Below are 22,059 nucleotides of genomic sequence, written 5' to 3'. Positions count from 1 at the left end.
CTGGGGGCTGGGGGTGGGGCCTGGGGCCAGGCTCAGGCACACGGGGGTGGGGGCGTCAAAGGAGAACAGTGCGTTCTCCGGGGGGCTCCCTCGCCTCCCTTTGCTTTGAGATGCTTCCTCTGGAACCTCCAAAGCGACAGCCCTTCCTTGTCTGGTGGCCCCGGACGTCCCGACAGCCCCCAGCCCGAGACAATGGGGCAGCTTCTGTGGCTGCTTCCTCGTCCCCTCCTCGGGGGCTCTGGCTCGGCCGCCTGCTCTGTGGCAGAGTGGAGACCCCGACTTTCTCGCAGCCGCAGACTCTCATGGTCCACTGTGTACTTTGTTCCAGCAACACGATAAGGAGCAGACAGACAGACAGAGGTGATACTCAAGGGGACACGCTTCAGGGAATGTTTCACAGTGTCTGATGGAAGGGGAACGAGGCAGCCCCCGCCCCAGAGGGAGCCTTCTCCCACACCAGCTGAGCAGTCACTCAGAAGCCGCCTTGGCCCCGGGGCAGGCATCTCCCTGACCCTGGTGCCTCTCCTGACCTCTGGTAGGTTGACCTCCCACCACACTGCCCGCCCCCAGGCTTCCCACACCTCTTGCCATTGCCCATGCCGATCCCGTGGCCTGAACCCTTTTCTTCCTCTGTCTGCAGCAGAGACCCAGCTGGGGTGGATGTCAACTCTTCCAGGGAGCCCCGCAGAGTCTGTCCTGCTCCTCGCTCCCACGCGGCACTGTGCTCCAGGATCCCCGGTATTCAGAGCGCTCTCGGGGGAGGACCCTGTGCCCCCGGGAGTCCTGTGCTCCTCACGCCCTCTGGCGCCAGACCAGGCTCCAGGACAGAGCTTCCTCCATCCCAGGCCACCCTGAGGCCATCAGATGCCCGGGCACCTGGGACAGACCAGGTAGAAAGACTGTCTCCAGCTGGCAGAGCTGGTGGCCGAGGGAACCGGGAGTTGCTTTCACTGGCTAAGAAATGATGTCGCGGGCTCGCTCTCCCAGGGAGGCGGGAGCGAGGCGCTCACCGCAGCTGAGATTGGGGCTCCCAGAGAGCGTGCGCGAGGCAGAGCTAAATCTCCCTCTGTGGGGTCCTCCGCTCAGAGGTTTCGCCTTATTTCCCTCCATCAAACAAAGGATGGAGAAGACAAGGCAAATAAGTCTTATCGCCATTCTCCGCCTTTCTGGAGCCCGGAATGTCATCGCGAGGAAGTCGCCTCGGTTTCCTCCGTGGTCACGTGGACGAAATGAAAGGCCAGCTCTCCCGTGGGGGTGCTGAGACTGTGGTGGCCCACGGAGTGTGGCTCGTCTGGCAGACAGCAGATGCCTCGCACGTGTTGGCTCCCTGTCACGGACTCACACCTCCTTTGGGGGGACCCCAGTTTTCTAGGCGTGATCCCCTTGGACTATTTTACATCAAAGCGTAACTGGGTCCCCGCTGGCCTTTTCCAGGACGGCAGCTGGGTCTCCCAGGAAGGAGGTCAAATGTGGATGCCCACGGGCATGCTGAAAGCCACTACTCCGTCTGCCCCAGAAACCCAAGGCGCTGTCCCCGACTAGCCCGGCTCGCCCCTGCCTGAGGCTGCGCCGACCCAGCATGGGACATTTCAGGACCCGCCGGAGGACAGGCCGGAGAGGTCGCTCCTACAGCTACACAGCCTGACTTCCTCCCCCCCTTTTCCTGTGACATAAGAGACTTCGAATTTACATCCCCCAAAGAAAGTGTCTTTTAATATACACTTTGGAAAATAACCAACTCTATCCTGTCGTCCCTCCCCAGGGTGCTGCCACCCAAGGGCCAGCAAGAGCCTGCCCCGGGGGTGGTCCCTTTTCACCGACCAGGACGGACGCCGAGTTCCCTGCAGTTCACCCCCTCCCTGGCCACAAGAAAGCAAAGAAAACCTTTATCCAGAGCGCGTGGGCCCAGCCGGCTGGCCAGTGAGCCACAGAAGGTCGAGGCCGGGCGGGGGAGGGCACCGAACACCAGTGGGCCGAGTGCCATGCAGGTTAGGTGGCAGGATGGGGGCCCCTGCGGTGGTCTCGGGACACCCCCGGGTCACACGATCCAGGTGTCTGGTGCCAGAGGTCACTGCAGGAGACTGCAGAGGACAGCAAGGCAGGGACCCCAAGAGCCCCACCATGCCCACGACCGCTGGAGGAGGAGGTGCGCCCCCTCCCCTCCCAGGGAGAAGCAGCCCCGGGAGGGGCCGCCGAGCCTGCGTCTCCCAGCACCCGCTCGGGGGCGGCTGCCACGAGGTTCACACGCTTGGGAAGAGCAGAAGCAGGAGGTCGGGGGACCGGGGAAGCCGGGGCCTTGTTGTGGGTCCACTTCTGTGTGGGTCCGTGTCTGTGGCTGGTGGGGTGCCCACGGGAAGCCTGGGCCTTGCAGAGCCCCAACCCCCACAGCTGCAGGAGACCCCTTGGAGGTGCAGGGCCCAGCCTGGGACACGGGCCCACCGGTCTTGTCCTGGAGCCGGGCAGGGCGCCCTCTGAGCCCCCGAGCCAGTCACCGCCGTTCACAGAAGGGTCTGACGGCAGCAGCCTCGGGACTCGGGCAGGTTCCCCGCTCCATCGGGCTAAAAGGAGCTTAAATATTCCAGTGCCACCTCGTATACAAATCTGTACTGTTCCTGAGAGGAGGGGAGGCAGACCGGGAGGGGAGACAAGAGAGAAGGGAAGGAAAATGCATTTAGAGGTACAGATTTGGGAGACGTGGTCCACATCTGGGCTGACAGTCAGCTCAGAATCACCCAAGCAGATTCTGATTCAGAAGGTGTGGGGGATGGGGCTCAGGACTCCGCATTCCCGCCAAGCTCTCCTGGGGCGCCGCTGCTGGCCTGAGACCAGACTTGGGGGACCACACCCAGAGGTCATCTAGCGGCGCACAGTAGCGTTCCTCACGTGTGACTGTCCCCATCGCTGCACCAGGGCTTATCACCAGGGGCTCTGCCTGCCCAGTCGCCCTCCACCCCTTTAACCAGTGTCCTCTACCAACACCTTACACTGCAAAATTAGCATAAATGAGTTAGAATCGAATCAGACGGGATCGAAAACATGATCCACACTCGACTAACCCAGGATCCCCTCCCCTGAACCTGAGTCAGTGATACTTTTCTAAAGAGTGGGCAGAGGGTAAAACAGAGTGGGGTGTGCCAGGGTTAACACCTGGACCGGCCTGCAGGAGGGGGCAGTGGGTGAGGTGGGGAGCACTCCTGTGCATTGCCGGTGCGCAGTCACTGCGTGTTGCTGCTTTGATGCTATTTCCCCGGGGAGTGGAGCCAGGGCCACCCTGGCTGGCGGAGGATGGCTCTCGGGACACTCACCAGGGTCTCGACCATGTTGGACTTGTTGTTCCGAAGCGTCTTCACGATGTGGAACACGTCGATGATGTTCTGCTGCTGGATCATCTCGCACACGCTGCAGATGGCGCAGAAGGTCCCGCTGCGGCCGCCCCCGTTCCTAAACACAGAGGGAGAGGTGAGCCCCGTCCTGGGCCAACCCTGTTCCTAAACACAGAGGGAGAGGCGAGCCCCATCCTGGGCTCCCCCGTTCCTAAACACAGAGGGAGAGGTGAGCCCCGTCCTGGGCCAACCCTGTTCCTAAACACAGAGGGAGAGGCGAGCCCCGTCCTGGGCCAACCCTGTTCCTAAACACAGAGGGAGAGGCGAGCCCCGTCCTGGGCCAACCCTGTTCCTAAACACAGAGGGAGAGGTGAGCCCCGTCCTGGGCCAACCCTGTTCCTAAACACAGAGGGAGAGGTGAGCCCCGTCCTGGGCCAACCCTGTTCCTAAACACAGAGGGAGAGGCGAGCCCCATCCTTGGCCAACCCTGTTCCTAAACACAGAGGGAGAGGCGAGTCCGTCCTGGGCCTCGCTGGCCGTGGGGAGCGGCTGCGGGCAAGGCGGCGGGGACATCCTCAGCCCGAGCCGTGTGTCGTGGGTGGAGTCCCCCCTGTGTCATGAGCCTGCTTTGCCTTGGGTGAGGCACTTCTGTGTCTGAGCCCCAAGTCTCCATTCATATGATGGAGGGGTTGGGGTAGATCACCCGTGAGACCTCGATTATCTCGATGTGTTCTTGGTTCTGTGGACATGGTGTGGTCACCCACGGCACACTGACGCAAACCTACAGGCCGGAGAGTGTGTCCTTATACACGCGGTACATGCATCTCGTCCCAAAGGGTGCTCCAGGTGCACCCACACCCAACGAGGACGGCGAAAGGCTGCAGGTGACTTCCTCCTGGTTTCCCATCCACGAAGGACAGCGATGCCAGAGACGGCTCTCAGCCTCGGGGCGGCCGGCCTAGGGTTCTGGGTGGGGTTGGGCGAGGTGCTGATCATGAAGTGACACGTCTCTGTTTGTGTACCCGGTTTAAGCAAGACCCTCCAGACCTGGAGAGCAGAGAAAGAGGGCCCTTGGGGGGTCCTCTCCCAGTCACGCCTGCCTTCTGATGCTCCATCAGTCACCCTCATGGGAACACCCCCCAACACTTCACAGAAAGTCCCTTTCGGAGTCTGCCGGATTCGGAACTTCTGGGCATGTCGCCAAGAGTAACTAATGATTCCATGCAATGGTCTGTGTCTAAAGAACATCTGCACAGAAACGAAGGTGCTCAGTCTCCCAGATGTTTTATCTCCAGGACACCCGGCGACCAGATGTTTCCAGTACGGACAGTTGCCCTCCATTCACTGGCCAGCACCTGCGTTTCAGTGTGTGGTTTGGGGTCTCTGGCCCCCAGGGATGCCAAGGTCCCTGTGGATAGAAGGACACCCGTGAGCTTCCCTTTGGTTCGAACTGCTGGTCGACTTGGCTAGGAGAGACATGGAAGAGAGGCACCCCTGCAGACAAAGCAGGCCGGAAGCGAGCCACAGGGGACCGAGTAGGGGGACCCCCAGGAGGGAGGCCAGTCTTCTGGAGCAAGAACAGCAGAGTGCAAGAGGAAGAGGGGAGTGGACACAGGCATCTCGGACCCGGTGGAGTGAGGCCCCGACAGGATGGGGGTGGCTCTGTGCTCCAGGTGAGGCTGCCTGAGTGTGTGGGAGCAGGGTAGCCGGTGGGGAACCAGCAGCCAGTGTCTGATGTGGGCAGACCCCGCTCAGCTTGGGCGGTGTCACCCACCGACGTGACATGCAACACCTCACGGCATCTTCCAGGACTTCGGTCTGCGGTTTGACCCTTGGGGTTGCTACAGGAGGGGTGTGTGTGAGAGAGACTTCCCTTTGAGCTCTGTGATGTTTCTGACATGCACACGCAGCACCTTTCACAGAGAGCAGAGCCATGAGCTGGTTTTGAAGAGGCAGCTTGATTCTGAGGTCAGCAAGGTGTCAGCAATACCCCCGGTAGCTCCACACATACTTATTCTGAAAAGGGCAGGCTCGGGTTCGAGTCCTTTGACACGGCCTTTCGAAGGACGAGGCGGCCTCACCCCCGTCTCCCCGCGGATCTGAGGGTCCTGAGAAGCCAAGTGAATGACTGTGAAGCAGGTGTTCCACACCTGCTGCTACGGCCGCTGGTTTGTTTGGGGTCGGAGAGCTCTGTAGGGTCCTTTTCCGAGGTCACTGTCTCCTCCTGCGTGGACCTGACTGGCTCTTAGGAGCAGCTGCATCGAGGACATTTGCACATTTGCTACCATGATAATTGCAGGTCTGTGTGTCGGTAGATAAATTGCGTGTATTTTGTAAATATCTGAAAGCACCACAGGGTCCTAGGAGGCCCTACTTCCACGTCCCACGGGACAGAGGAGGAACGAGGGCCACAAAATTAAGCGATTTCCTCGATGACAGCTTGTCAGTCACCATCCTCTGAGGGTCCCGACTGCGACCCTGCACGATGACACCACGGTCCGCTTGGCTGGGGTCCCTGTGCCCAGCTAGGCCCGTCCTTGGACGGGAGGTGAAGGTTCCATGTCACCCCAGTAATGGGATTATGCACACAGCTGAACTGAGCCCCCGTGCCCTAGAAAGGGGGTCCCAGGCCCGGGGGTGAACCCCTTGGTGTACTCAGAGGCAGTGCGGGTCAATGGATGGCATGTCCGCCTGGGGGCCCGTGGATTCGAGTCAAAGCTCCTCTTATCTGCTTGAAGCCTCGGCCTGGCTGTGCCTGTTTCTCACTGTGACAAGAGGAACAAACCCCCCTGACGGAACGAGGGGAGTCATTTCAATTGCCCGGCACCGAGCTCCCTGAACCCACCCATGCCCCCCTCTCTTCTTTGTCTCTTTTCAGTCGCCGAGGAGGGTCCAGTGGGAGGAACCCCTGGGGCCCCAGCTTTCTCGTGATGGCGGGACACCTCGTGCGCCTGTGGGGGTGGGGCGCGCCTTCCTCTTGGGAGCTGGGCTGGGGTCTGCCCACCCCCGCGTGTGGGGACAGGCCACCAGCCTGGCTTCGGAAGTATGTCATAACATTCGTTCAGGGCAGCACGCTGGGCACCCCAGTCCAGTAAAGGGTTGTCGCTCCTCGAACACACTCCCTGTGGCCTTCAGGGACGCCGAGATGCAGCGCGGCCAGCCATGCCCGCGAGGCCGCCCCGCCGCCCGCGCCCGGGGACCCCAGGGCACTCACAGGCAGTGGACCACCGTGCGCCCCTCCCGCCCGTCGTACTGCTCCAGCCACTTCTCCAGCCGCCGCACCACTTTGAGCAGAGAGCGCTTGGAGGGGGGCGTGTCCCGGTAGGCGGGCCAGCCGAGGTACTGGAGGTGCTGGACGATGCGGTACCCGTCCTGCGGCTGAGAACAGAGACGCCGTTAGGCCTGTTCTGCTGAGGAGCTGGGGACACAGGCCCTCCAGATCTCTGGGGGTCTCAGCACTGCCTGGGAGACGGACTTATGAGGTCTAAGCCATGTCTTCACGGGGAGTCCCGGACTCTCTGCCTTACTTATCTCTAGGCCTTTGTGCCACTGACTCTCCTGCCCCGACTGCCCTGCGCCCCCTCTCCACCTGGGAAACTCCTACTCAGTCTTCAAAACCCAATTCAGATGTCCTGTTCTTCAGGAAGTGCCTTCCCTGCCTCTACCAGGCAGAATTCATCTCCCCCCTGAGGCTCCTATGCCAGAGTGTATCTCACTTTCCATTAGATAGCGGACTCTGGGGGCAGGGACCGAGTTCTGCTCCCCCTGGGCCCCCGGAAAGGCCAAAGTCACGATAGTTAGCCACCATTTCCTAGGTGACTGATCTGCCCCTGCCACCCTATACCCCTCCGCCCAGCCAGACTCTTCTCTTGGAAGCTACTGTTTTTAGTTTGGGTGGTGTTCCCAGGGTCTAGCCCATGGCTGACCGGATCCCAGCAAAGGCCCCATCAACTCAGGTCCAACCAGTGCGGCACAGCCCTGGCCGGTTTGGCTCAGCGGTTGGAGCGTCGGCCCACGGACCAGAGAGTCCCGGGTTCGGTTCCCGCTAAGGGCACGTACCTTGGTTGCAGTTTGTCCCCAGCCCCGGTTGGGGTCGTGTGGGTGGCAACCAGTTGATGTGTCTCTCTCACATCGATGTTTCTCTCTCTCTCTTCCCCCCTCTCTCCCTCCTGCTCTATCTGAAGGTAAATGCAAAATGCCCTCTGGTGAGGATGACAAAAACAACCAGTGCAGCACAGGGGGAAAGTGCCGGTTTCCGGGACGTTTCACCCACAGGGCAGTGAGCGCGTCAGGGCACAGCAGTGGGCAGGGGCCTGTGTTGCCTTGTGTGTCTCTGCGTTAAGCCCTGGCTGGACCTGGCGCCGGAATCGGCAGGGGCCCCCTTCCCCAAGGACGAGGTGACGGGGAGGCAGCCTCCATCCACCTGGGGGCGCGGGCAGGGGACCAGTGGCGGCCACCCACTTACCCGGGCCATGTTGCAGATGCGGAATATTCTGTGGATGATGTCCTCGTCGATGTCTGCGGAGACAAACTCCACTTGGATGGGCCCGTAGCAGCCGGAGGTCTTCTCAGGCCAGTACTGCATGCAGAGCTGGGAGGGGCCAGAGGAAGAGGCCGAGGAGGGGAGGGCGTTAGTCTCCTTTACCACGGGGCCTTCCTCCTGTCTGCAGAGCCCGCTGGCTAGGGGCGGACAGTGTCATGGGGGAAGCTGGGCTCGGCTTCCCCGCTGGGGAGCAGCCTCCCACCTTGGGGGCGGTTGTTGAAAAGCCGAGGCTCTGAACACAAAACACTTTGCTACGCTGACGCCACCCCATCTGCTAGACTTGCGGGGCCTCACGTTCTCACCCGTGAGATGGGGAGAGCAATGTTTACCTCGAGGCGCTGCCGACAGGGTTAGATGGGATGAGGGAAGGGCAGGTACCACCCCTCGTTTTCTCTATGCAAACGTGAGTCAGGGCAGACTCCTCCCCATTCCCGGGAAACACTGTCCACGAGCAGATCGGGCGCGGTTTTAAGTTCTACATGAGCGTTGGCATCCGACAGTCTTGGGTCCAAATCCAGGCTCTGCTCCTTCCTAGCTGTGTGACCCAGGCCTCAGCTTTCTCACGTGTGAAGTGGGGATCCCTATGCGCCCCTTGCACCGAAAGTGATGTCGCATGGTGTTGAGAGCACTTGCCGGGGATGCTTCCCACTTTTCTGCATTCGGAATGAGACCCCACGGCCGAGAGCAAAGGCCATGGCTTGCTCTCAGCCCGAGGAGTCCTCAGCCAGATGTTGTGTTCTCACCCAGGGGACCTTTGGCAATGTCCGGAGACATCTCATGGTCACACCTGGGGTTGCTATGGGTCTCCTGTGAGCAGAAGCCAGGGTGCTGCTCAACATTCTCCCGCGCACATCTCCCCCCCCACCCCCCAACGTGTATCAACAGTGCAGAGGTTGATACTGACCGGGGTCTAAGATCACTGATTGTCCCTCAGGGTTACAGTCTCATCCAGAGAGACAGGGACGTCATTTGCCTGCATGTGTTGAGAGCCAGATGAATTTTGTTGGAGAACGTTGAGGTAGTTGGCAGGGTTGTGTTTCAAAGAGGGGCAAACATGTGTCCTCAAATTCCTGGTTTCCAGGGGCGTGGAGATGGACCCCGTCCAGGCGCAGGCCTCAGCACCGGGGCCCAGCAGGGAGCTGAGGCCGGAGCTGCACGCTTCTCAGGGACCACTCCAGCATGGACAGCAAGGCCACGTGTTAGAAAGACCCTCCCTCTGGGGGTCGTCCCGAGGATGGAGCTGGGAGTCACGAGACCCACCCGAGGCCTCAGAGGACAGCTTGGGGTCAACTCCTTCCTCAGTGGGGCTGCCACAGCCTACATCGAGCTCGCAGACGGGGAGTTAGGTGGTCAGGGATGACCCACAGAAATGCCGTGGCCGCCACGGATGCAGGATTTTCATGAAAGTGATCACTGTTCCTTTCGCTCAGAGAGAACAGCCTACTCACCACGGGCAGTCACTTACAAAAGTGTCCTTTGTTCTATCCTTCCTCCAGAACTGGAATCAGAATGGAAAAGCCAGGAGGAAGGAGGATGTTGGACAGAAAAAAGCTCACGAATCCCGGCTCAGGGATGACACCACCACATGATGGCCCACAGGCCGAACCGGCCAGCACCCGGTTCTGTGAGTCACGTTTTATTGAAATGCCGCCGTACTCGCTCGTGTAGACACCACTGACTGCTCGCTTTCGACAGAGACCGAGCGGCCTGCAACACCTAAAAGATTTCCTGTCTTGTCCCTCCCAGAGAAAGCTGGCCAACCCCTGCACCGGCGTGTTTTCGGGCTAAGGGGGATGACACACACGAACACATAGGCACAGAATAAATCCCAGTGATTCACAGCATCATCGAACCTATCCGCCCAACAAAAAGAACAACGATTAGGCTAATACATAACATCTGAAGTTGAAGGATTCTTATCACCCATCTCAAATAGCAAAGACATGCAAGGTACGTTTCATAATGCGACAGTGCTTGCTTTCTGGAGTCTCCATTGAGGGTTAATGGAACATGCTAGTGTGTGTGTGTGTGTGTGTGTGTGTGTGTGTTGGAGGAGGTGCTGGGCACCTTCAATCCCATAATTTGAACTTCATTTGCCTTTGCACTGGCTCTTCTGCCATGCACCCTTCCTGGTAATGAGGGATGGGTACCAATAAGTCTTTGGCTGGTTAGAGAAATCAGAACTCATCAGAATTTCCCATTAAAAAAAAAGTAATTGCCTTCATCACTCGCATTGAATGCAGCCTTGCCGGAAGTGGAATGTGGTCCTGCTGTCAGTACAGGGGTCCGAGGCATCAGGGAAAGTCTGCTACCCCTAGTATTTTCAGTCTGGAGAGAATGCAGAATGATGTGCCTCTTTTAATAGGGTTTCCAGACCAATTTCTCAGGCTAATAGGTTCTACTGTGCCTCAAACAGGACTCCTCTGTTTGGGACACTTCTCTGCATGTGATTTCCAGGTCACTCTCCCGTAATGCCCAGAGGGCTGGGGAAGTTTGCAGGGTCCTTCTAATCCTGAACCGCGTCCATCCTTCCGCTCGAGTTCCCCGATTCGTGTGACTGCATCAGCAACGGCGTGGTGGCATTCAGTGTGGGCAGATGCGGTGTTAGAACTGCCAAGGAGCATCCAGGTCTCCCCACAGCCAGGGTGTCTTATATCATCTAGCCACAGGGAGCAGGAGAAGGGAGGGGGGCGCCGAGTGTTCCCAGAGACCCTCTGGGGCCCAGGAATGATTCTCAACAAGTAATGTCCTCTGTGGTTTAGCTCAAGGCTGTCCTGGCGTCCAGGCGCTGGGGGTGTGCCTCAGTGGGTGCCACCATTCTGGCTGTGTTTGCAGCGAGAGGGCTCCTACTAGTGCCCTGGGTTCAAATCCCAGCCCTGTCACTTTCTAGCTGAGCGACTTGGCCAAACCTTTTAGTTTCTCCGAGTTACGAATGGCTGTGAATCTTCATGTGTCTGCTCAGCACGGGACCTGTTGCAGTGAGTTCTCAGTAAACGGGAGCTATGATTATTAGGCAGCGTAGGGGAGGGCCACTCAGACAAGATGGATAAAGTGAAGTATGTTTCTTCCCCTCCACTTAGTAGCGCTTATGAAAATGTCCCTTTAGGATAATACCCAAAGGATTGCCCGTGTTGTGGAAATTCCCGCTCCGCCAGTGTGGGCCAGCTGTGGGGATTGGGAGGGGGCGGGCGGCACCTGGAGGGGGGGTGGGGGTGGGGGCGCTGTTCTGCATGTCAACGGAGAGAGGCGGGGCTGTTCTGGAGGGGGACCCAGGAGATGGGAGAGGAACTTGGGATGCAGGGGGCCAGTGAAATGGTTGAAGGGGAATCAACGTGTCACGTGACCCCCGCCTCCTAAATATTCAGTACATTTATAACACCATGCACAGTGCCCAGTATGGATCGATTTCTTGTGGAAACCAGCAACGAACTGAGCTTTGCTCCCCGGGTGCCAGAGAAATGGAGCAGAGACCACACCTGTGGTCCGAGGGGCCAGACCATGACCCCGTCAGCATCTGCATTTTATAAAAACCCCAGGGACGGGGACTTAAGAACCTGGAAATGGGGGGTGGGGTTCAAAGAAGCCCACTCGACTTTCTAAAACCATGAAGTCCCAGCTGGCCTGGAGCCTCATGGACACTCAGTGCCACATTGCTGTTCCTTCCTCAGGCGGAAGGCTGTCGAATGGCCTTCTCCAAGAATGGGTTCAAATCCCTTAGCCTGGAGCCTCCTGGACACTCAGTGCCACATTGCTGTTCCTTCCTCAGGCGGAAGGCTGTCGAATGGCCGTCTCCGAGAATGGGTTCAAATCCCTTGGCCTGGAGCCTCCTGGACACTCAGGGCCACATTGCTGTTCCTTCCTCAGGCGGAAGGCTGTCGAATGGCCGTCTCCGAGAATGGGTTCAAATCCCTTGGCCTGGAGCCTCCTGGACACTCAGTGCCGCTTTGCTGTTCCTTCCTCAGGCGGAAGGCTGTCGAATGGCCTTCTCCGAGAATGGGTTCAAATCCCTTGGCCTGGAGCCTCCTGGACACTCAGTGCCACATTGCTGTTCCTTCCTCAGGCGGAAGGCTGTCGAATGGCCGTCTCCGAGAATGGGTTCAAATCCCTTGGCCTGGAGCCTCCTGGACACTCAGTGCCGCTTTGCTGTTCCTTCCTCAGGCGGAAGGCTGTCGAATGGCCTTCTCCGAGAATGGGTTCAAATCCCTTGGCCTGGAGCCTCCTGGACACTCAGTGCCACATTGCTGTTCCTTCCTCAGGCGGAAGGCTGTCGAATGGCCGTCTCCGAGAATGGGTTCAAATCCCTTGGCCTGGAGCCTCCTGGACACTCAGGGCCACATTGCTGTTCCTTCCTCAGGCGGAAGGCTGTCGAATGGCCGTCTCCGAGAATGGGTTCAAATCCCTTGGCCTGGAGCCTCCTGGACACTCAGTGCCACATTGCTGTTCCTTCCTCAGGCGGAAGGCTGTCGAATGGCCGTCTCCGAGAATGGGTTCAAATCCCTTGGCCTGGAGCCTGGATCAACTGCCTTTGCCACCTTATACCCCAGGCCTCTCCCTTCTTGCCCCGCAGAGTGTGTGTGTGTGTGTGTTGCCTGTATGCAGGGGTGTTGCCTGTGTGTGTAGAGGTGTTGCCCCTGTGTGTGTAGGGGTGTTGCCTGTGTGTGTGTGTAGGGTGTTGCCTGTGTGTGTAGGGTATTGCCCGTGTGTGTGTAGGGTGTTGCTTGTGTGTGTAGGGGTGTTGCCTGTGTGTGTGTGTAGGGTGTTGTCTGTGTGTGTGTAGGGTGTTGCCTGTGTGTGTAGGGTATTGCCCGTGTGTGTGTAGGGTGTTGCTTGTGTGTGTAGGGGTGTTGCCTGTGTGTGTGTAGGGTGTTGTCTGTGTGTGTGTAGGGTGTTGCCTGTGTAGGGGTGTTGCCTGTGTGTGTGTGTAGGGTGTTGCCTCTGTGTGTGTGTGTGGGGGGGTGTTGCCCGTGTGTGTGCGTGTGTGTGTGTGTGTGTAGGGTGTTGCCTGTGTGAGTGTGTGTGTATGTGGGTGTTGCCTGTATGTAGGGGTGTTGCCTGTGTGTGTGGGGGTGTTGCCCGTGTGTGTGCGTGTGTGTGTGTGTGTGTAGGGTGTTGCCTGTGTGTGTGTGTGTGTGTGTAGGGTGTTGCCCGTGTGTGTGCGTGTGTGTGTGTGTGTAGGGTGTTGCCTGTCCGGAGCGGCTCCCCCTCTGCAGGCAGAGCCGAGGACCACACCGGGGAGGGAAAGCCGTCCAGCGGCAGCCGCTGACTGAGAAATGGCGCTGCTCCTCCAGGAAAGCAGAGTGGCTCTTGTTACTCATCGTCAGAACAAGTTAAAGCGCGCGGGAGTCGCGAAGCCCGCGTGGACAGCCCGGGAACAGCCACGGGCACTGCTCCGCCCCGTGGTCTCCATGCTGCGTGGGCCACGCGGAGAGAGCGACTTCACACGTGCGCTGTCACAGACACAGAGGTAGCTCCGCTGCAAAACTTCTTTTTCACTTTTGCTGACGGAGCAGAAAGCTTGCGGGTCGTTGGAACACACGTGCCCTGATGCGTCGAATGAAAACTAGCACCTGGCCTGTTTTCGGAACAAACAACTTCAAAGGGTATTTCTGTGCACCTTCGTTAGGCCTTTTGTTAATCAAATAAGAAAAAAATACTTTGATGAGGTGGAAAAGCCAAGGAACGTCACAGCTTCAGAAAGTAAGGACCCTGCTTGTCAAGGTCCCTGTGCCTCACGGAGCAGGGTGGGGCGACCAACCCAAAGATGACGCGAGTGAGCATTTTTAAGAGAGAAAAATGTAAAAGAGCCACCTGAATTGGTTTTAAAGTTCAGGTCAGTGATTATAAAAATCCCTTTAAATAGATTCAATAAAGAGCTTAAAACATATAACGTGGCTTTACTACTGTGGCCAGTGAAGGGAGGCAGACGGTCAGGGAAGCAGGGACCCAGCAAGGGACAGAGGGGTGTGTGGGTCCTGACCGGGGCCGTTCACCCACCGCCTCCATCCAGCCCCTCTGGGGCCCCAGGAGGTGAGCGATCTCCACCCGGGGTGGGAACCGGCCCACGCAGCTGGGTCAGAGTTCGTTTCTGGGAAGGAAGGGTGGGCTTTAGGAGAACACCTGCAGAGGAAGGGGGGGTGGGTGGAAGGCAAAGACTCAGGGCAGGTGTTAGAACAGGTAGGAAAGAGACAACTGAATTCTGCGGCTTCAGAAAGGAACAATTTTGGGGGAGGAGGAGAAAGACCTAAGAAGGGACGAGTCCGGGGGAAGAAGTAGAGAGAGAGGAAGCAGGTGGTTTGGGTGTGACTGTAAAGGTCCTTGCTGGTGCCCCCATGGGGAACCACAGTGTCACTTGCCCCGCTGATCCGGCCACAGGCCTTTGGAGTCCCACGGAGCTGGAAACATCTCTCCGGTGGCATGTAGTTGCCCCCACGGCTCATAACGATCTCCGGACGGCGGCCACTGCGGAGAACGGAAGCGTGTCTGTGGCTGGGAGGGCGGCGTGAAGGAAGTGGCAGGGATCCTAAGCAGAGGCAGACAGCTGGCCCGCAGTGCTAGAGAGTAAAGCGCTCAGGTTCCCCATCCCCTTCTCCACCGCACCTGCTGCAACTTCCAGGTACCTCAGCCCCACACCACCGGGAGCCCTGTGGTCCCATCAGACCACAGGACGTGGCAAGGTCCTCCTGGTAGCCTCCAATGCGCTAGGGACCTGGGGCTGACCTGTCACCCCACGGGCCGAAGCTACGGGCCGCCTTGGCACAGGCACCCTCGCAGACAGACGCTGATGCCATCTCAAAGAACCGCCCTCCAGGAGCCGAGGGCAGCTCTTCCGATGCTCGGGCTATGTCCGTGTTTATTCTCGCCAGGTGCCCAGCTGCTGTGGTGGTGATATTCATACCAGTAAGTGCTCTATTCATCTGCTGGTTTCAGGGGGTGCTTGCCAGCTGCGTACGGCTGCCAACCTTGAGGAACGTCCGAGCTCGATGTGTTTGCGTTTGGAGGGTAAATTCTCAAAGGCTGCACCGACATCCGGGGCTGAAAGATCTCCACTCACCCAGGAACACCCTGAGAGGGGAAGCCATGGCCAGTGACCTTGACCTTTGCTTCTGCAAGGCAAGGCTCGTTGAAAATCCTCCTTGGTGCCCGAGCTCCGGTTTTGCAAAAAAGGGATGTTGGAGAAAGGGAGGAGCAAAGGGCTCTCCCCGGCTCTGCTTTGCTCCGGGCCCACGGGCACGTCCTCTCGCTGCCTTCCTGTCTCAGGCAAAGGAACCGGGCAGCACTGCCTCCCGACCCTGGAACTCGGCGAGGGTCTCTGTCCCGTGGACATCCGTTCAGTTTCATGGGCATCTCCGATTCCAACCATCTGTTGTTTGGGCCCAACCCTTGGAGCCATCTTTTTGTCTCTCACTTTCCATATTTTGTTGCGTCTATTTCACATACTCAGAATCCACCCTATTGCTGCCTCCTAGGTTCAGGCCACCACCCCTGTCACCGGGTCTCCTGCCGAAGCCCCTCTGTGTCTCTCTGCTCCCTCTCCTAGCCACACCTCCCCTCCCCACACCAACAGTCTGTTCTCATCACGGCCGCCAGAGGGGGCTTTTCAAAACAAGTCGAATTGCTTTTCCAGGTCACTCCTCTCCTCAAAACCTGCCCATGGCTCCTCCTGTCTCTCCAGGTAAACCCGAAGTTCCTCCTAGGACCCCACCGCCCCTGAAGGCCCTCCATGGCCTGGTTCTGCTGCGTCTCTGTGTCCCTGCGCTCCGATGCGACCTCCTGGACAGGACCTGCCTTGGTCGCTCGGTCCCAGTTGCAGCCTGGCCTTCCGAGCTCCATCACCCAGCCCCTTATGCCCCCTCGCCATGCACCTGTCACCTTCCAGCGTGTAACCGAGGACATGACACGGCACAGGGTGTGCTGCTCCCGTCTCCCTGCCCTGGAACAAAGTTCCCCGAGAGGTGGGAGCTCCCTGCTCTGCTCTCTCTGCTCACCGGTGCCCTCCAGCACCCAGAACAGCATCTGGCAAAGAGCGGGTCCCCAGCCCACAGGCCGCATGCAGCGCGGGATCTGACCGGACGGCTCTCCCAAGCGCACCCGCCGCACCGCCTCGCCTTCTGCACCTTGCTGGTCTCTGGGCCTCCGCGGCCTGCCTGCTCCCTGACCCGCCCCTCCCGCCTTCCCCGCCTGGGCCAGGTGCACCCCGACACCTGCTGCCCAGACCGGGACCCCTGCCACCATCCACGGCGCCTCCTTCACGCCACACCCATGCGGTCCCTAAACCTGGGGACTTGAACTCTGGCCGCGTTTGCGCATCCAACCAAATCGTCCTGCCTCCCGCCGGCGCCTCAGCCAGAGGACCCATCATTTCCTGCGCGTCGGCGGCACACTCCCCGCAGCCCCCCGGTTCCCAGGTTTCTCCTCCAGCTTTTTCTCCTCACTGGTCCCCAGACGGCTTTCCAGCAGGAACCCCGTCACCCCGCTGCCCAACCTCTTCACGCTCTCTCCTCCCTGTACAGCATTTCCAAACTGTGCTCCTAGGAACCCCAGGGGTTCCACAAAGGTACCCGGCGTAGGCGCCAAACCACGAGGTGGGAGAAGCTCTGGATTTCCTCTCTCCACCCACTTCGGCGCTAGCAGGCCTCAGCCAAACCTCCTCCGTATATCGGGCTTGTGTGAAAACTTCTCATCTGAAGAAAGGATGGTGTTGTGTAAAAAATAAAAGTCTTAAAAGAAAAACAACCACCAGCCATGCCGCAGGCTGGGGCCAAGCTCCTTACCCGGTGCGGGCAGCCCTCTGCACCCTCTGGCGTCACCACCCGCTCCGGCTGCTGCGGGCCCAGCCACACTGCCTGGAGCCCTTCTGCAGACAGGCCTGCGCCTGGCCCTATGTCCCCTCTGCCTGGAATGTCCTCCAGCTCCTTCGTCCCCCACAGGCCAGATCTCTGCTGCCTTCTTCAAGGCCAAAGTCACCTTCCTTTTGTGGGCAGAATTAATTGCTCCCCATCCCCGCCAGCACAGTGCCTCGCGGCTGACCTCTATCACAGCGCGACCACGCCAGGGGGGACGAGCTGCTCGTCTGTCTGTCGCCAGGCTGAGTCCCGGTGGGCGGGGACACAGCTCAAAGCCCTGGGTGTGCTATTCCCACGCCCGGCCGCGCTCACACAGAGGCACACCTGGTCACTGCGAGCTGCCTTCGAGACGGAGAGGGTCGCTTTTCAGAAACCTGCAAGGCCAGCCCCGCCCTCTCCACCCAGCGGGGCCCCATGACACGTGTCCTGTGTCGTGAGCACAGGGATGTGCGGTAGACATACGATGCCGGGAGCTGTCAGGCCCAGAGGAGCTAAGGCCTGAAGCCAGCCGGACATGAGGCAAAGCCAGGGCTCAGTTGGGTGGCCAGGGGGCAAAGGGTCTCCTGGGTGAGCTCTGCCTGGCTGGGAACAAGGCCCTGACCAGTGTCTGGGCAATGAGCACCGAGTCTGGGGCTGGGCAGTGGGGGCCAGACAAAGCCCATAGCAAGGGGAGTCACTCCTAGGGTAGGGGGCCCCGGGGGGGCAGGGCCTGCCAGGAGATGCCTGGCCTTTGCCAGAGCTGGATGGGCTTGCCTGGTGCTCTCCGCCTCCGTGCCCATCAGACGTGGCTCGGTTGGGCAGAGGCAGCTGCAGGCACGGCTGCCCCACTGCACCCGAGCTCCCAGGGCGGCGTCGGGCCTCCTCCTACCTGGGCGGTGTCCATCTCATTCAGCATCACCACGGAGGAGCAGTTGTAATCAAACACCAGCCTCCAGAAGTCTGCCACGGTGTTGGGTAGCGGGTGCTGCGTGACCACGAAGGCGGCAGGCTGCTTGTGGCTCTGACAAAGGGACGGCACAGGCCTCGTGAGACACACCGCCCTCGGCGGTGCTCCGACGCCGGTGAGGCCCGCCAGGCAGACGACACAAAGCACCTGGCCGTTCGGTTATCTCGGGGTGCCCTGGCGGCCAAGGGGACCTTCGCATGGTAAACTCGCTCTCCTCCAAACTAAGACATTTCATCAGGAAAGTGTCACTCGGATGGGGATTATCCAAATAAATTATTTGTGTCTCGGAGCTCAGCAAATAATCATCATTGCAACATGAAATGTAAGCTCCCAGACAGAGATTTGCTGCTCTGCTGGCCAAGGTTCCTCTTGGGGTAGAAGGGACCTCTGTGTCCCTTGCCCACAGCGCGGGGAGGGTCGGCTCAGCCTGAGGCAGCGAGCCTCCTGCAGGGGCTTATATTGCAGGAGGCTCATCCCTGCCCTGAGGCTGGACTGAGGGCTGAGCTGGCACTGGGAGCCAGGGCCGGGGAAGGGGTCCAGGTTTTAGAGTCAGGCAGACCTGAGTTCAAGCCCAGCTTTGCCACTTGCACATTACAAGTCATCCAGCCATCCAGTCATTCATTCCTCCATGCGTTCATTCAAGCATCACTTGCGAAGGGACTCTCTTTTTCTTTTTCTTTGGTGCTTAGCACTGGCAAGTTATTCGATCTCTCCAAATCTCAGGTTTTTCACCTGGAGAACGGGAGTCATAGCTCCAAAGGGATGATGTCCTACAGCCTGAATGAGATTTACATGTGTAAAGAGCAGCGAGCGAGAACCTAGCGAGCCAGGCCTGGTGGCTCCGTTGGTTGGACCGTCGTCCCGTACACTGAAAGGTTTTGGGTTTGATCCCTGGTCATGGCGCATAGGGGAGGCAATGATCAGTGTTTCTCTCTCAAGAGAGAGGAGGGGTGGGGGAGAGAGAGAGAGAGATTGAAATGAGAGAAACATCAATCGGTTGCCTCCCGCACAAGCCTTGCTGGGGATCGAATCCACAACCTAGGCGTGTGCCCTGACCAGGAACCGAACCTTTTGGTGTATGGGATGATGTTCCAATCAACTGAGTGACCCAGCCAGGGCCTCGCGTGAAGATAAAAGGAAAAAAAAGAACCAGGTCGTGAGCCCACTCGCAGGGCAGACACGCTCGAGTTGGTTCTTCGGCCTGGGCAGGGGCATGGTGGTGGCACACTCGCTGCCTAGCACAGGTCGAGCAAACACACACGTTCAGTCCCACGTTCAGACGGGGAGGGTCCGGAGGGAGCGGCCTGTGTGAGCCTGGACACGCGTGAAGCTCCGCGCCGGCCCCACTCCCTGCAGTCCCCTGAGAGGAGGTGTTTGGAGAGGTTGGGGCTTCTCTGCGTCTCTGGCGATTTGTGAGCCTGAGAACAGTCCACGTTTGCAGGAAGTCCTCCTGGGACACGGCCCCCGTGGGAGTCCTGCTGTTTTCAGTGGGGTCGCGAGTCGGCCGGAAGGTGGGGGGAGGAGCTCACCCGTCTGGACCAGGCCAGAGGAAGGTCTGGGAGGGCAAAATGGTTCTCCCCAAAGCCAAACTCCAGCTGCGGGCAGCAGGTCCGCGGGCCGTTTCCGGCTATGGAAAAGAACCCAGGCTTTCGGAGTCACAGGCTGGGGTGCAGACCCGACCTGACCTGGAGACAGTCGTGGGAAGACCCCGGCACTCAGTACTCATCCAGCAAATGGAGGTACTAATAGGCAAATGGGGAACAAGACAGTGTCAGTCCGGGGCCCGACATGGTGCCCAAGGCTTGGTGAAGGTCGCTTGCTCCCCTTTCCCCGTCTCTGTGATACATGCTCCATTAGGGCCAGCACGCCTGACAAAGCCTTATCTGAAAATACGTCCGCGATCCGCGCTCCTGCTGGGTTTCAGGGCTCAGCCAGCAATCCATTTCATGGATAGCATCATCCTTTACCAGGGAAACATTAAAAATTAACCCAGAGGACTTCATATTTTTCTGCTGGGAGCAAAGCTGCCATGGTTACCAGATAATGCATAGACTACACTGGAATACAGATAAGGATTTTTTTGGTAGGAAAGGCAGAAGCCCCAGCGACGGCTCGCAGGAGAAATGCCCTGCGGACAAGGAGAACAGGGTCCGTGTCTGCTCGGCAGAAGGCGTGAGTCCAGGCAGCGTCTCACCTGCTAAGTGCGGCCAGGAGCATGTTTGACCCTTGCCCCGGCGAGGAAGGCAGAGAGAGGGAGTTGTGACAAGTGGAAGACAAAGCTAGGAGAAACTTGGAGGTGTGAGCACATCCCCAGGCTCCATCTTTTACCAAGTGTGCACACATACACACACAGGCACACACAGGCACACACATGCGCACACACACATGTGCACTCATGCACACACATGCACACATACACCTACATATGCACACCTTGACCTTGGAACACTCTAAGCTAAAGCCAGAGGTTCTCCCTCCACATCCAGCTGTTTGCTCTGCCCAGACTCTCCCTGTTTCCGCGCAGGACCTGGGCATCCTCTGGGAAGAGGCTGGAGCAAGTCCCTCCAGGACTGAGACAGGCATCGACCTCCTGTCATCTCCCTGCTGCCAACACCTCAGACCCTGGGGGAGGAAGTTCAGGAGGCTCAGAGGTCAGAGGGGCAGTGGGCTTGCGCCAGGTAAGAGGCCCTCATGTCCCTGCCTGTTCTGGGCGAGGCGGGAGGTTCACACGGGCTGGAGGGACGAGCCCTCGGACGTGGTGGGAAGGGGGCCTGGAAGGGCTCGTCCTCAGTCGGGCAGCGGTGCTCTCAGCCCTGAGCATCGGGAGGCGAGGTCTGAGTCTTACTGGACTGAGTAAACCATGCGGAGGCTCAATGAATAAGCTCTAGAGTGTGAGCCAGGAGTCCTGGGTTCTGGCTTTGCCGCTAGCTCCCTGGGTGATCTTCAGCAAGTCTCTTTCCCTCTACGGCCTCAATTTCCTTTGCTGAAAAGTGTGAGGATGCAATCGGACACTCCTCATTCCTTCCTGCTGCAAACATGTCTACATCTCAGAAGCGCAGGAACAGTAACTGGAAGCGGCTGGGGGACCCAGGGGAGAACCATGTGAGTCAGGAGCATGAACCCACTGGGGCAGGAACATAACCCTCTAATCCCAAACCAGGTCAGGGCGAGGTACCCTCCCTGGGCACCCAATGCCGAGTAAGCAGGAGACAGTGCCCCTGACAGAACAGCCACGCCCCTCCATGCTCCCTTTGCTGCCCCCGCCGCACGACTGGGCACCTAGGTGCCACCCGCATTCTAGCCTCTGCACAGGAGGATCCTGGGAACCTGCCTGGGAGGGCAGAACCGAGGTCTTCACCACCTCGTATCCCGGGGCCCAGCCACGGCCTGGCATGCTGAATGTTTCCCGCACTGAACTCAAGGCCGAGAGCCAGCTCTGTGGGCAGAAGGGGCGGCCACTAGGTGCGCTGTGGTGTCGTGGGAACCACTTTAAGCATTTGGTCATTTCTCTCCAGACTCCTGATGGGAGCAAAGGAGTCAAGATCACAGCTTATATTCAGGTTTGGACAAGAGCCTTCAGGGGGAGCAAAGGTCCTCGGGGCCAGCACGGTCATCAGCAAGGGGAGGGCGCCCGGGGAGGGCGCATGGGGCGCAGCCACCTCCACCTGGGGAGAAGCTCTTCCCTGGAAAGCCAGCAGGAAGGCCCCCCGCAGGGCTCCGCTTACATCCATCAGCGCCGCGTTGATGTAGTTGCTGGACTCCCCGTCCACCGAGATGAGGAAGGGCAGGCAGCGGTCCAGAGGCAGGACATCCATGCTCCGGTTCTTGTCATGGTTCCGAGGCAGGAGCCCGATGCTGCAGTCCTCGGGCCGGACGTGGGGCGTCACGATGTTGAGGGTCTACGGGCGCACAGGTGGACAGACAGACCCAGCTCAGATGATTGCCCGGACAGAGGAACAATGATGTTCACACGCGGCCTAACCCCCGTCGCCATCCGCCCCGCGTGGCCCTCCAGGGCCCTTCCCCGGACCGTTCCTCCCCAGGGGCGATGTCACATCATCTGTGCCCTCCCCAGGCCCCGCGGGCCGAGAGCCCCTCCAGGGCTGCGTGATACCCCACAGAGCAAGGCTGCAGGGGCGCAGGCGCCCACACGGGCTCCGACATGGGCTCTCAACACCTGCCACCTGTTGGGATCCCTCTCGTCTCAGCCAGGGCTGCCTCAAAGGCAGGCCAACCAGGAGGCTGTCAGCGGGGGGCAGAGGTAGGGACCCCTAATGAGTGTTTCACATCACCTGAAGTGTCACTGAATGAGGGAAGTGATTTTACCAGCATGCCTCCCAGAGAGAGAGCGGAGAACGGAGAGATGCTCAGATGAGCGGCCCAGGACAGGCCAGACCCAAGGGG

The 22,059-nt window shown here is 59.2% G+C and overlaps 1 protein-coding gene across 2 annotated transcripts in view; it reads right to left on the bottom strand.

The window, feature by feature from the left end:
• Window positions 1-2,535: 2,535 nt before the first annotated feature.
• The window catches only part of PTPRT (protein tyrosine phosphatase receptor type T), a 967,960-nt gene continuing 948,436 nt past the window's right edge, over window positions 2,536-22,059 (bottom strand). For both annotated transcript variants that reach the window (XM_036244362.1, XM_036244363.1), the window contains 6 exons: window positions 21,381-21,554; window positions 17,578-17,709; window positions 7,789-7,914; window positions 6,538-6,701; window positions 3,306-3,441; window positions 2,536-2,612 (listed from right to left, as the gene is read on the bottom strand). In XM_036244362.1, coding sequence (XP_036100255.1) covers window positions 2,559-2,612; window positions 3,306-3,441; window positions 6,538-6,701; window positions 7,789-7,914; window positions 17,578-17,709; window positions 21,381-21,554 — 786 coding nt within the window. In that variant the 3' untranslated portion in view covers window positions 2,536-2,558. The remainder of the gene's footprint in view (window positions 2,613-3,305; window positions 3,442-6,537; window positions 6,702-7,788; window positions 7,915-17,577; window positions 17,710-21,380; window positions 21,555-22,059) is intronic.

This window comes from Molossus molossus, unplaced genomic scaffold (assembly GCF_014108415.1).
Source record: "Molossus molossus isolate mMolMol1 unplaced genomic scaffold, mMolMol1.p scaffold_m16_p_6, whole genome shotgun sequence".
Classification (NCBI taxonomy): domain Eukaryota; kingdom Metazoa; phylum Chordata; class Mammalia; order Chiroptera; family Molossidae; genus Molossus; species Molossus molossus.
Note: the sequence above shows the minus strand (reverse complement) of the source record. Positions and strands in the feature narration are given on the sequence as shown.